This window comes from Loxodonta africana, chromosome 12 (genome assembly GCF_030014295.1).
Source record: "Loxodonta africana isolate mLoxAfr1 chromosome 12, mLoxAfr1.hap2, whole genome shotgun sequence".
In the NCBI taxonomy this organism is placed as follows: Eukaryota; Metazoa; Chordata; class Mammalia; order Proboscidea; family Elephantidae; genus Loxodonta; species Loxodonta africana.
The window spans coordinates 86,105,966-86,118,289 of record NC_087353.1 but is presented as its reverse complement, the minus strand read 5'-3'; the positions used below and the strand labels follow the sequence as shown (position 1 = coordinate 86,118,289).

Below are 12,324 nucleotides of genomic sequence, written 5' to 3'. Positions count from 1 at the left end.
GGGGATGGTTAGAGGGTGGCAAATAGAGTGGGAGTGGGTAGAAATCAGCAGCCTCCCACTTTCAGCTCCACCCCCTAGAGATACTCACTTCCGCCTGTTTGAGTTCCTCACGGCTCACTTCCTCCAGCGAGGCTTCCAGGAATTTCATGGCATAGCGCTCAATGGGAGTCAGCTGCAGGGAAGAGTAGTAGTGATGGACAAACGGAACTGCTACCCAGGGCTCATCACCTTTGCTTGTTATTACCAAAAAGGAGGAGGGTCGGAGAGCCCGTGGAAGGGAGTTGTAAAGGGTGAGGTTGAAAACTTGCAGCTTCAACACTGACCTGTTCTACAAGGGCAGCAATTTCCTGCTCAGCCCGGGACATCTCCTCATCCTCAGCCCCAGGCCGACTGGCCTCTTCTCCCTCGCCAGCAGGAAACCCATCATTTTCATTGAATTCCGCAAGCTCGGCCACCTGTTCAGCTTTGGCCTGAGTGGCCGCACGGATATCTTCTTCATCCTCTGCCCGACACAACGCCTACAAGGGTGTGGGAAAGAAAAAACCATCATACCTGCCTGAAAGAACTTTACCATCCTGGGATTTGATTCTGGCAAAAATTTGAGGCCAAGTTTACACCAAACCAGATTTGCAACAGAACTCCGCAACGCCCTCGTGGGTCCTCAGAGTTACCAAAGCAACTCTGTGGTTCACGTTAAGGATGGAATGGACTTGACCAGGACTCCCACTAGGGACAAGAGGGTTGTTCTAGAGACCTCTAGCTCTACTTCCTTTCCTTGGAGTTAGCTTTAGATCTCTGAAAAAATCAGTCACAAAAAATTCTGAATACCAAAAACCCTAAAATTCTTTTTTGTATTGACATACTTCACGACAAGTCTCTCCAACAAATGAACCACATTCGATCTTTCCCTTGAGATGAATACCCAGAGTTCACACTCAAGTCACTGAGGGATGCGGACCAGAATGTGCCCAGCCATGACGAGAAAGCACTTGGTAGGGAAAAACGTCTCTATGATGCTTTACACATCTGGGGAGCTTTGGAAGAAAGCCGCTCAGACCCCATCACAGAACATTAGGATTTAGCTGATTTTGAGATGGCGCCCAAAAATCTATTTTGAAAAGCTTTTTTAGTGATTCTATTATGCATCAATACTTAGAAAACAGTGTTTTACACTGTGTACAAAGTACTTCTTCTATGCATTATACCATTTAATCCTGACAATTACTTTCCTCTCATTAGCATTTCAGAATACTGGAAAACGAGGCTCAAAGGAATAAAAAGACTTGACTTAATGGACACAATTACTAAGATCCAGATATACTGTTGGAATTAAAACCTAGAACTTAAATCCAAATCCTGTCTTCTTTCTACTAAATCATGTGGACCAATGAGCAATCTACTTAAACTATCAAAGGCTGACCATCATCTGGTAAGCAGCAGAAATAGTTATCTCCCCTGGATAAGGTCAACAGATTTATGAGAAACAAGATACGCTGCAAACATTTGCTCTACTTTAGGAACTGCCCACTCTTTTTCACCTGCTCCAGGATATGGGTCTGCTTGTTAGCCACAGCCTCTTCCTCCTCTTCAGGGGCAGAGGGTATGGATGAGTTAGATGGCTCCTCCAGGGGCATATCAAACAGCTCTCGGATGGTCTGCTATTGGTAAGGACAGAGGAAAAAGAGTCAGAACCAAAGGCCCTATATCCAGAGCCATGAGGCCGATAGCTCTTGGAAGTACCAGAGTTGCCAACGGTTGGAGAGAGCTGGTCCATGGAGGCCTAGGCAGCTCCTCTTTAATAAGCAGAAGGAATGCCTACAGGTATAGCAGTTCTCTATTGCCCAGGCTAAAAGATCTTAGTAAAACAAAACCAAACCGACTCACAGCAACCCTACAGGACAGAGCAGAACTGCTCCATAGGATTTCCAAGGCTGTAATCTTTACAGAAGCAGAGTGCCGTATCTTTCACCCACAGTGCAGCTGGTGGGTTTGAACCACTGACCTTTGGGTTACCAGCCAAGAGCTTAACCACTGTGTCAACAGGGCTTCTTAAAAGATCCTAGTACCTGTTTAAAATAGGCTGTGGTGAAGTTGCCTCCCTCAATGGCCATATCTCCCAACATTCTCTTCTGATTTGCCTTTTTAAGGATGTTCTCCTCCACTGTCCGTTCACTGATAAGCCTAGGGAGTGATGAAGATCATGCATAAACAGTCAAATATATCAATGAAACCACATCAGCAATGGGGAAGTAAGGTGAGGGGAGACTAGGCAATACCTATAGATGTGGACATCTCGGGTCTGGCCAATTCGGTGACAGCGATCCTGGGCCTGAGCATCCATGGTGGGATTCCAGTCACTGTCATAAAAGACAACAGTGTCTGCTCCTGTCAGGTTTACGCCCACACCTCCACTCCGAGTTGAAAGGATGAAGCAGAATATGCGTTTGTCTGCATTGAATCGTTCCATCAAGGCCTACAGGGAAAGGAAAAACAGTAGTACTGGGAGGCATACCCCAGAAACAGACCCAAGACTTAGTGGGCCCTTTTTGGGGGCTTGAGGCCTGGGAAAAGAAGACAGAAGTTGGGGTGAGTAAGGGCTGCAGATGCCTGGGTTACCTGTCTCTGCTCAACTCGAGTAGACCCATCCAGACGTAAGTAGAGGTGGCCATGGTAAGTAAGGAACTGCTCTAGTACATCCAGCATTCGGGTCATCTGAGTGAAAATGAGCACCCGGTGGCCCTCTGCCTTGAGCTGCCTCAGCAGCACTGCCAACGTTTGCAACTTTCCTGAAGAGATATGAAAGGGTACAGGGAGCTAGAATAGAAGACTATGAGTAAAAGGCAATCAAGGCTTTGAGCCAGGGTTTCAGTTAGTCCAGGGGATCAAAAATACTGAACTCTATACAATCTCTTCCCTTAAGGGTTCCCCTCTTCAGTGTGCTCTCAGAGGGGAAAAAAGGAATCCTCAACAACATATGAGCAAGCGATCTTTATGTGCTACAACAGTCACACTAGCAGAAACACAGAAAAATCACAACAGAGTTCAAGAGCTCTGTGGCCATGGCTGACAGACAGGGATTTAAGGTCACAGATCAGAACCAGAGAGTCAGATGGGATCTCAAGAGGCTATCCAGCTCACGCTTGCATAGAAGTAACTTCTACAACATTTCTGATAGGTTGGTTTTAACACCTTTGACAAAAACTTTCAGTATTTTACCAGACAGCTCATCCTCTACTTTGAACAGTTTTCAATAAGATCTTTTTAAAGTAAAATATTTATTCAACACGTATGAATAAAAATTCTCCTAATTTTCTATGATGCAGCGGTTAAGAGCTACACCAAGACACAGCTGCTAACTAAAAGGTCAGCAGTTGGAATCGACCAGCTGCTCCTTGGAAACCCTACGCGGCATAGTTCTACTCTGTTCTATAGGGTTGCTATGAGTCGGAATTGACTCGACAGCAACAGGCTTTGTTTGGGTTTTGGTTAAAACACTTATGAAATCTCTAAACATGTTACTAAAGAAATGTCTGGGCAAGGCTGTGGCAGAAACTATTCACTACTGTCCAACAGCCATTCTTGGTTAACAGAACCTGGTTAACTTTACGGGCAGCTGGCAGAGATCCCTTGATTATATCGGCAGGCAGGCCCCAACCAAGCCCCAGAAGATAAATCATGATCGGTCTAAACAAAGTTTGTTTCTCTTTGCCGTCATGAGTCAGAATCGACTCAACGGCGACAGGTTTGGTTTGGTTTGGTTTTGGTCTGTCAGTGACTGCTCTAGGGATGGGCATACGGCCCAGTATGAGCCAATGAATCGTGAAGCAAAGTCTAAGGGAGGGTATTCTTTTCCAGAAAAAAAAAAAACTTGCTAGGATTGTAAGGATTATTGTCTCAACCTCTTGCTTCCTGCTTGGAGCACTGCTGTGCTCCCTGCTAGTCATCTTGAGATCATGATGAAATAAACATTAGATAAAAAGATCAAAGCTAAGAATGACAGGCAGAATAGAGAGAAAAGTCCTTGGTTTTTTGAAGACAATTGAACTACTAAACCAGTCCTGCACTTACTAAGAATTCCTCATTAACAACAAATGTTCTTGTGGTTTAAGTCAGCGACAGTTGGTTTTTATTTTTTACTTGCAGCTAAATGCATTCTCATCAATACAAAAACCCTTGCTTTTCCCCCAATTATCCTGTTTGCTCTGTAGTCTTAAATCACCACACACCTTTCCTCATATATCTGAAAACTCTATGCTATACTGTCTTGGTCATCATTGTAGCCCAAATGATTAGCAAAATATAATAGACGTTTATAAAATATTCACTGAATGAATGAGTTAGCAGCACACATTTTCAAGTTTCACTGAAGTCAAACCCACGAATGCCAAGAATCCATCATACGGCCACTTCTCCATCTTACCCATAAGCATAATCTACAAAACCACCTACCGCTTTACCGAAATTCACAGAGACCCTCTGATATCACAGTCTTACTACTGGCCACCGAACTCACCGCAATCATACTGGATGAGCCTCAAGTCAGGGAACTGGGTGCGCATGTTGCACACAATACGGTGTAAAGGACGAGCCCGTGGCCAGAGCTCACAAGCCAGTTGCTCCTGGAAGGCTGCCTGACGTGGGGCCAGCCAAGGGGGTGGATGGCAGGCATGCAGGGAAGGGGCAGGTGCCTCCACAGGAGGCATGACAAAGATGAACCTGTGAAAAGAAGGTGGCAACAGCATAAAAGATGGGACTCTGAAGGGTTCCCAAAACTAACACTTTCACCAGTCCTAACCCACTACACCCACTGTGAGGCCCCCAGACCCACTTCCCATTAGCACTTAGCCCTGCCAACCTCTCAATGATTTCTGACAGCTGGTCTAGTCGTTGCTGGGGAAACAGTACAGCCCTGCGGGCAGCCTCGGTAAAAGTCCAAAAGGTGGGGTGGTTGGGGCCAGGAGCATGAGGACCGATGGGGCTGGCAACAGGTTGGGGCAGGGTACAGAAATCCAGGACTTCAGTCCCATACACGGGTGCCAGGGCCCCATGAGCCTCGCTAAGTTGGAAAATCCGTTCCAGACGTTCAGATCGCTGTCGCTTCCTCTTTTCCTCCAGAGAATCCTAGGGATGAGAAAAAAACAAAGAGAAAGCAATCAGTGCCCTCAAAATCCACATCAAAGCTTTACAGAAAACCTGACAATTCTTCTCAGATGGAAAAAAAATTTTTTTTATGAGACCCATAAAATTCAAAAATACGATATGCTTTTTTAAGTTTTTCAAGTTGTCAAGAATGAGCAATTCCTTTCAGCACGTTAAAATTAAATCTGCAATCCAACAAGCTTATAAAGTGAATGATCTGCAGGCACTTTCCTATGCGACACTTAGCTTTTGAACATCTAAGTTAATTTATCTTGTTGGGGTGGGTCCAAAACAATTATTGGAACCCTTCTCCAACGGGCTGAACAGGAGACAAAGGAGCTAATCAAATTACGGCAGGTTTCTGCCAAGGTCCAGGCAGGGGTGGGAACAGGAACGGCTAAACAGCCATACAAGTTTCATCACCCCAAGAAAGAAAAGGAGAAGTGCCCTGGCAGCCAGGACACCTGTATGACTTTGACCCAATTGCTTCCCAGCTCTGTACTTCCAGTTTCAATCTGTAAAACCACTTGACTCCCCTTTGTAGCACTTATCACACTTGTAGTTTTATATTAGTTTCAACCCACTACACTGTAAGCTCTACATAATCTGAACTGTATCTGATTTTGCTCGTTATAATCACCCAGTATCTAGCTTAGTACCTGACACAACATCAGTTCTCAGTAAATATTCATTAATAGAATGAACTAATAATGAAGGAGACAACCCGGAAAGGGTCCTGAAAAAGGAGTGTCCCAAATCTCCCTTCCTGACTGCTACCTTAAGCATGATCTCTTGGCTCCTGGTGCTCCAAGTGAGGAAGGGATGTCCTAGCAAAGGGAAAAACCAATACAAGCTAGTTCTAAAAAATAGTGGTAAGGGAGAAAATATTTCCAAATCATATATCTGAAAAAAGACTTGTACCTAGAACTCTTACAACTCAACAATAAAAAGACAACTCAATTTAAAAATGGACAAAGGATGTAAAGAGACATTTCTCCAAAGAAAATACATAAATGGCCAAACGGCACATAAAAGAATGCTCAACTCAACATCACTGGGCATTAGGAAAATGCAAATCAAAGCCACAGTAAGATACCATTTCACACCCACTGGATGGCTATACATGGAGAAAATGGAACACTCACACCTTGCTGATGTGAATATAAAATGGTATAGTCACTTTGCAGTACAGTTTGGCAATTCCTCAAACACTTAGACATATAGCTACTATACAACCCAGCAATTCCCTCCTCGGTATATTCCAAGAGAAACTGAAAACATATTTCCAGACAAAAATTATTCGTAATAGCAGCACTATCTGTAATAGCCAACAAGTAGAAACAAAACAAATGTCCCTATCAATTGATGAATGAATAAATAAAATGTGGTAGAACCATACAATGGAATACTATCTGGCCTTAAAAAGGGGTGAAATGTTAAGACACGAATGGACTCCGAAAATATTATTAGTTGCCACTGAGTTAATGGTGACCCCAAGTTTACTGCTAAGTGAAAAACCAGTCACAAAAGACCACATCATACATGATACTCTTTAACGTCTGAATAGGCAAATCTATACAAAACGGAAGTAGACTGGTGGTTGCCCATGGGTGGGGTAAGATAGGGGTAGAGGGAATGAGTGCTGATGAATACAAGGTTTCTTCTTGGGGTGATGAAATGTTCTAAAATTAGTTAGTGGTAATGACTGCAGAGAGGGCAGTGGCAGCTCAGTAGTAAAATCCTCGCCTTCTATGAAGGAAACCAAGGCCCAACTCCCAGCAAATGCACCTCATGCGCTGCCACGATTTATCAGCGCAGACTTTCATTCTGTTAGGACGCTGAGCAGTTTTCAGAGAAACTTCCAGACTAACATGGATGAGGACGAAAGGCCTGGCACAGAAAGAAAGGCCTGGCAATCTTTTCAAAAATCAGGTAATGAAAACCCTGTGAATCGCAATGGTCCCATCCTGTTGTACACAGGCTCGCCCTGAGCTGGGGCTAACCCGCCAGAAGCCAACAACAGTGACTGCACAACTCTGTGAATATACTAAAAGCCATGGGGTTACGTACCTTTAAATACATAAAACGTGTAGTGTGTAAGTTATATCTTGATGAAGCTATTTACGTACCTTTAAATACATAAAACGTGTAGTGTGTAAGTTATATCTTGATGAAGCTATTTAGATAAAAAAATGATGACAAGAAGCTGCCACCTCCCTGCAGATCAATCAAAATTCAGCATTGACCATGGTTTTCTACCCCTGGGTTAGGACCCGGGCTGCTATCTGTCTACTCTCAACAAACCAGGACCAGCCTGGCAGCATCAGAAAAGGAAAGGAAAAAGGTGGGGGAAGCAAATAGAAAGCAGCTCTGATAAAAGAGTGAGAAAAAGAGAAGAAAAAGCCTAGAGATATTCACTGGTACTTTTCTTCTTGTTAGTTCTGGGATTATTTGCACCAATCTAAGCTGCAAGTTTAATTTAACCGAATACATATGGGAACAATACATAAGATAAGACAAAAAAACGTTACCAGCTCACAAAGAGAGAGAACAGAGTTCCTTGTTTTGCCCACTTCTCACCAGTGAAAAACTAAAAGAAACAGCTGTCAGAAATTTATGATCTTTAGGGAATTATCCTGTGGTGGAGGAGTCCTGGTGGCGCTTAAGTGTTCAGCTGCTAAGCAAAAGGTCGGCAATTTGAACCCACCAGCCACTCCATGAGACAAAGACATGGCAGTCTGTCTCCATAAAGATCACAGCCTTGGAAACCCTGTGGGGCAGTTCTATTCTGTCCTATATGGTCACTATGAGTTGGAATCAACTTGATGGCAATGGGTTTTTTTTTGGTGGGGGGGCGGTTTTATTTCATGGTGTGTCATCCTTCCTTTGGAAAGAATACGCAATGAAAAAGTACTCCCACATAAGGACCGTCTCTTGTGGGGAACAGGAAAAAGCAATGGAGTCAATAAAGCTGTGTTCTCACTGTGTAACATTAACTATCATTTGACAGGCAATTGCATGTCAATGCTAACTCAAAAGAGCAAGCAAGAACCAAAGAGACCCATGGTAACAAGAAGGCCTTGAACGCATCAGTGATAAACAGTCTGAAAAGCACATCAGGTCCTGAATAACCCCTCTGAGAAAAGTAGAACATGGGTTGTTACTCCCTTTTTACAGACACGGGTACAGGCCTAGCGAAAAAAAGGGACTTGCCCAGTATCATTCAAGTACTTGGTCTACAACACTTTGACGGCTTTGAAATTTGCCAGAACAGTGACATTATCCTGTTCCATCCGCTCTAACCTACCCATACTGCAACAGAACAACTTCCTGTTCCCTCTCCTTTGAGGTAGTAAAACTTACCAGATAGAAAGGGGAACGAGGTGGTGGTGGGGGCTGGCGTCGAGGCCGAGGGCCAGTGAACGAGGTAGCAGTGGAGGGTGGGCTGGGGGGGCCAGAGCGCAACGTCAGTGTCTCAGGCTCATCCTTTGGAACAGGCAGCCGGGATACCATGGTGACAGGAAACGGAGCAGAGCCAGATGTCGAAGCCACAAGGGAAGATGGCTGGGAAGTTGGGGCCTGTGTTGAGGCTGCAGCTGGGCCCAGGGTAGGCACAGGAACTTGGGTAGGGCTCAAGGCCAGTGTTTGCACTGATGCTGGGGCCAGGAGTGAAGCAGATGACGACGCTGGAGCCAAAGTCAGTGTGTGAGCTGGGGACAAGCCCACTGGAGAAGCTGGAGCCAAAGTGGGTGCTGCAGCTAGAGACAGCGTCTGAGTTGGACCCAGTGGTGGCCCTGGTGCCAAAGAGAGTGTCTGTGCTGGAGCTGGTACAAGGGATGATGCTGGAGTCAATGACAATGTCTGAGCTGGAAAGGCCCCCTGAGGGTTTCCTGTTCCCAAAGAGTGTGTCTGAGATGGAGACGAGCCGCTAAGAGTGGATGCTAAAGCTGGGGCTAGGGCCAGTGTCTGTGTAGAAGCCAGGCTTGGAAGAGGTGGTGGAACTGGGGCTGATACCATAGTCTGAGCTGACGACGAAGCCAACACAGGAGTTGGGGCTGGCACCAGTGAAGAAGTTGAGACTAAAGGGGTTCCTGGAGTAGATGATGGAGCCAGGACTGGAACTGGAGTCTGTGATGAAGCCAGGACTGGAAGAGGAGCCAGAGAAGGAGCTGGAGAAGGAGCCAAGATTGCTGTCTGTGGAGCCGCCATGGGAGCCAGAGAGGTGGCCAGGGTCTGAGATGTAGAAGGTGCTGGAGCCAGAAGGGAAGCCTGAGCTGGAGCTGGGTTTGGCGCTGCCGGAAAAGGATTGGCCAGAGCTGAAGCTGGCACCAGGACGGGTGAGCATGCTGGGGCCACAGTTGAGTTCAACCCTGGAACATGTGAAGAGGTGGGAGCCAACAACAGAGGGTGACCAGGTGCCTGAGATGGGGACAGGGACGGAGCTGTGGCCAAACCTAGAGTCAAGGCTGATGCTGATGGGGAAGCCCCAGCTGGAGCCAAAGAGGGGGATCCGGGAACCGCTGAGACAACAGGTGCCAGCGTTGGAGTCACAGTGGTCAACAGAGCCGGGCCCGAAGCTGAAGCCGGTAAGGAGGCTGAGATGGGAATGGTAAGCGGAGCTGAGGCTGAGGCAGGAAGTGTGGTAGAGACAGAGATGGGGAGTGAAGACGAGACTGGGGCTGGGACCGGGACCGTAGAGGACACAGGACTAGCAAGTGGAGAGGAGTTGGGAACTGGCATTGGAGAAGAAGCTGGCCCAGGGAGTGAGGACGGCACAGGAAGAGGAGAAGAGATGGTCAAGGGAGCAGCTCCGGGTGCTGAAGCTGTGGAGACAGAGGGTGAGTTAGGCCAAGAATTCTTCCTCTGCTCTGCTACCCTGTCCCACCCTTTCCCCCACCCCCAAGCTTCACCTGTTTCCCATACAACCTTCAGTTCCACACCACGAGGTCAAAGCTGCAAGAAGCCTGAAAACTCAACATTTCCTCTCCCTCCAACGTTCCAATAAATAAATCTCGGATTTAAGCCAGGGCCTGGGCAGCCCAGTTCTGGGACCTACTGCAAATCAAGGCAGTATGTCGATAATGAATGGATCTGCTGTGACTGAGAAACCCTCAGGGCTACCCCATCTCCATTTCTGACAAAAATTTCTGGCCTCAGCCACCTGGACTCACCAGTGACTTCAGGCGAAGGGCTGTGGACCAGCTTGAGAAGGGGCCTCACCAGAGTGGGCGTGGATATAGGGGCCCGGGAAGTACCCAGAGCAGGTGTGGGTAGCCGGCCAGGGGTTAATGTGGGACGTGGAGTCAACACAGCTGGAAGCCCAGAGCTGGGAGGCCGGGGCGCTGGGGCCAATGGAGGAACAGGAGTCAGTCCATCCCGAGGGGCCTGTCTCACTACAATCTTCACCACGCCTGTATTATTCACCATGGTTGGTGGCACTGCAAGAGAAAGCTACATTGAGAGAAAGGTAGAAAACATACAACAGGCCCAAAGGATGGAAAAAGTCCAGGGGCAGGAGAGGGTGGCAGACAGACATCAGTGATATCAGCAGGGGGAAGCAACACTGAAGGAAGGCTGGACAAACAATAGCCAGGGCATGCCTAGAAGGACCAAGGCCAGCAAAGGGCTAAGTAAGTAGGAAGGCCAAGAGCCTCACCCTGGTTAGCAGCAAGCGGAAGGCTGAGACCAGTGGGGGCAGGGGTGGTGCTGGGGGTCGAAGAAGGCAGCACAGAGACAGGGGAAGGGCCAGGGGTTGGTGCCACGGCCTGGATGAGGGCCACGTGGGCAGGCTGGCTGATGAGGTGGTGCTGCCCCCCTGCTGACACCAGGTGCACCACATTCCCTGGGTTAAGGGAAAAGAGAAAGAAAGAGAGAAGCAGCTATCAGCCAGGGAATGGGAGAGGCAAAGGCAAGAGAAAAGGGAATGAACAGAAAGGGGACCACTATCTCTAGAATGACCTCTTCCTTCTCTTTATCAAAAGGCCCCCTCCAACCACCCAGCCCAAGCTGGTGAAGGAAACGTAAAGGCTGACATCTAAAAACGAAGTGCCACAAAAACAAACGAACAGAGAAGAGGAGGAAAAAGGCAGGACAGGGGGTGGGTTTTACCTACTTTGCAGCGGGCGGGGCTGCCCCACAGCAAGCTGGCGCACCTGGGCACCAGTCAAAGTCAGCTTGTTGCCCTGGATTTGGAAGGTCAGAGGTTTGCTTCCCCCTGTGCTAGCCACTGGACGTTGTGCCAGTGAGGCCAACTGTCCGATGCTGACCACTTCACCTGCTATAAACAGAGAAGGGGTTTATTGTGCACAGGGCGCACTCTGCTCAACACTGCTTCCTAGGTCTTCATAAAGTACACACCTGCCTCTCCCCTAGAACCTCCAGTCTCTCCAGCCCTTCTGCTGCACAATTTACCATGTCCCAACAAATGCAGCCTCCATCTACACAGCCTTTGAGCTTTTGACACACTACTACTTCCAATCCTATTTGCCTGCTTGGCAATCTTGACATCCTCTAATGGCCATCCACCAGGCTGATCTAATTACTGCACCCTTCTCATACCCCAAATAATGTGCTACTGCTATACTTAACACCACCTTACTCATCTAATGCCATCTCCTCCACTAGATTGGAAACTCCCTAAGAGCTCCTGCTTGATTACAAATTACTAATGCCTGGCAAAATATCTGTTAGCTGCCTAGAATTTGATAGTCCGATGTTCCTAAGCTTTTATTCTCCAGCTCCTTGGCATATAAGCCTTCCTTCCTCCCATCCCTAGTTTCTTATCAGAGAGATGTGGGGACTTACACGGCAGGCGAGCCTGCATATCAGGAGTCAAGATGAGGCGCTGTGGCGCAGGAGTTGGAGCTGGCACTGCTGTGGTAGTGGCAGTGGCTGTGGTGGCAGAAGTGGTGGTGGCAGCAGCAGGAGGAAAGGTGTAGCCCGGTGGCACTGTGAGGGGCTTCAACAGACTGGAGGAGCCTGGGGGTGGGGCTGGGCTGAGGCGAACTGGAGCAGGCGGAGCTGGCTTTAAGGATAGGGTTGGTGTGGGAGGCCGTGAGGTTCCACCCAGGACTCCCAAGGGAGATGGCAACACTGTAGACACAAAGCAAATGCCTGTCAGATGCACCCTGCCTAGAGCCTTTCTGGTCCCAGAAGACTCCATCCTCCCTTCTGCCCATCAACCAC

The 12,324-nt window shown here is 47.6% G+C and overlaps 1 protein-coding gene across 4 annotated transcripts in view; it reads right to left on the bottom strand.

Moving 5' to 3' along the window:
* The window catches only part of SRCAP (Snf2 related CREBBP activator protein), a 31,634-nt gene that overhangs the window by 3,041 nt on the left and 16,269 nt on the right, over nucleotides 1-12,324 (bottom strand). For 3 of the 4 annotated variants that reach the window (XM_010598524.3, XM_064294829.1, XM_064294830.1), the window contains exons 21-32: nucleotides 11,944-12,231; nucleotides 11,252-11,416; nucleotides 10,311-10,577; nucleotides 8,503-9,962; nucleotides 4,856-5,121; nucleotides 4,514-4,716; nucleotides 2,617-2,786; nucleotides 2,277-2,473; nucleotides 2,067-2,181; nucleotides 1,539-1,658; nucleotides 324-518; nucleotides 89-172 (exon numbers count right to left, since the gene is read on the bottom strand). In XM_010598524.3, the coding sequence (XP_010596826.2) occupies nucleotides 89-172; nucleotides 324-518; nucleotides 1,539-1,658; nucleotides 2,067-2,181; nucleotides 2,277-2,473; nucleotides 2,617-2,786; nucleotides 4,514-4,716; nucleotides 4,856-5,121; nucleotides 8,503-9,962; nucleotides 10,311-10,577; nucleotides 11,252-11,416; nucleotides 11,944-12,231 (3,530 nt within the window). The remainder of the gene's footprint in view (nucleotides 1-88; nucleotides 173-323; nucleotides 519-1,538; nucleotides 1,659-2,066; nucleotides 2,182-2,276; nucleotides 2,474-2,616; nucleotides 2,787-4,513; nucleotides 4,717-4,855; nucleotides 5,122-8,502; nucleotides 9,963-10,310; nucleotides 10,578-11,251; nucleotides 11,417-11,943; nucleotides 12,232-12,324) is intronic. The other variant, XM_064294831.1, reaches the window with a different exon arrangement.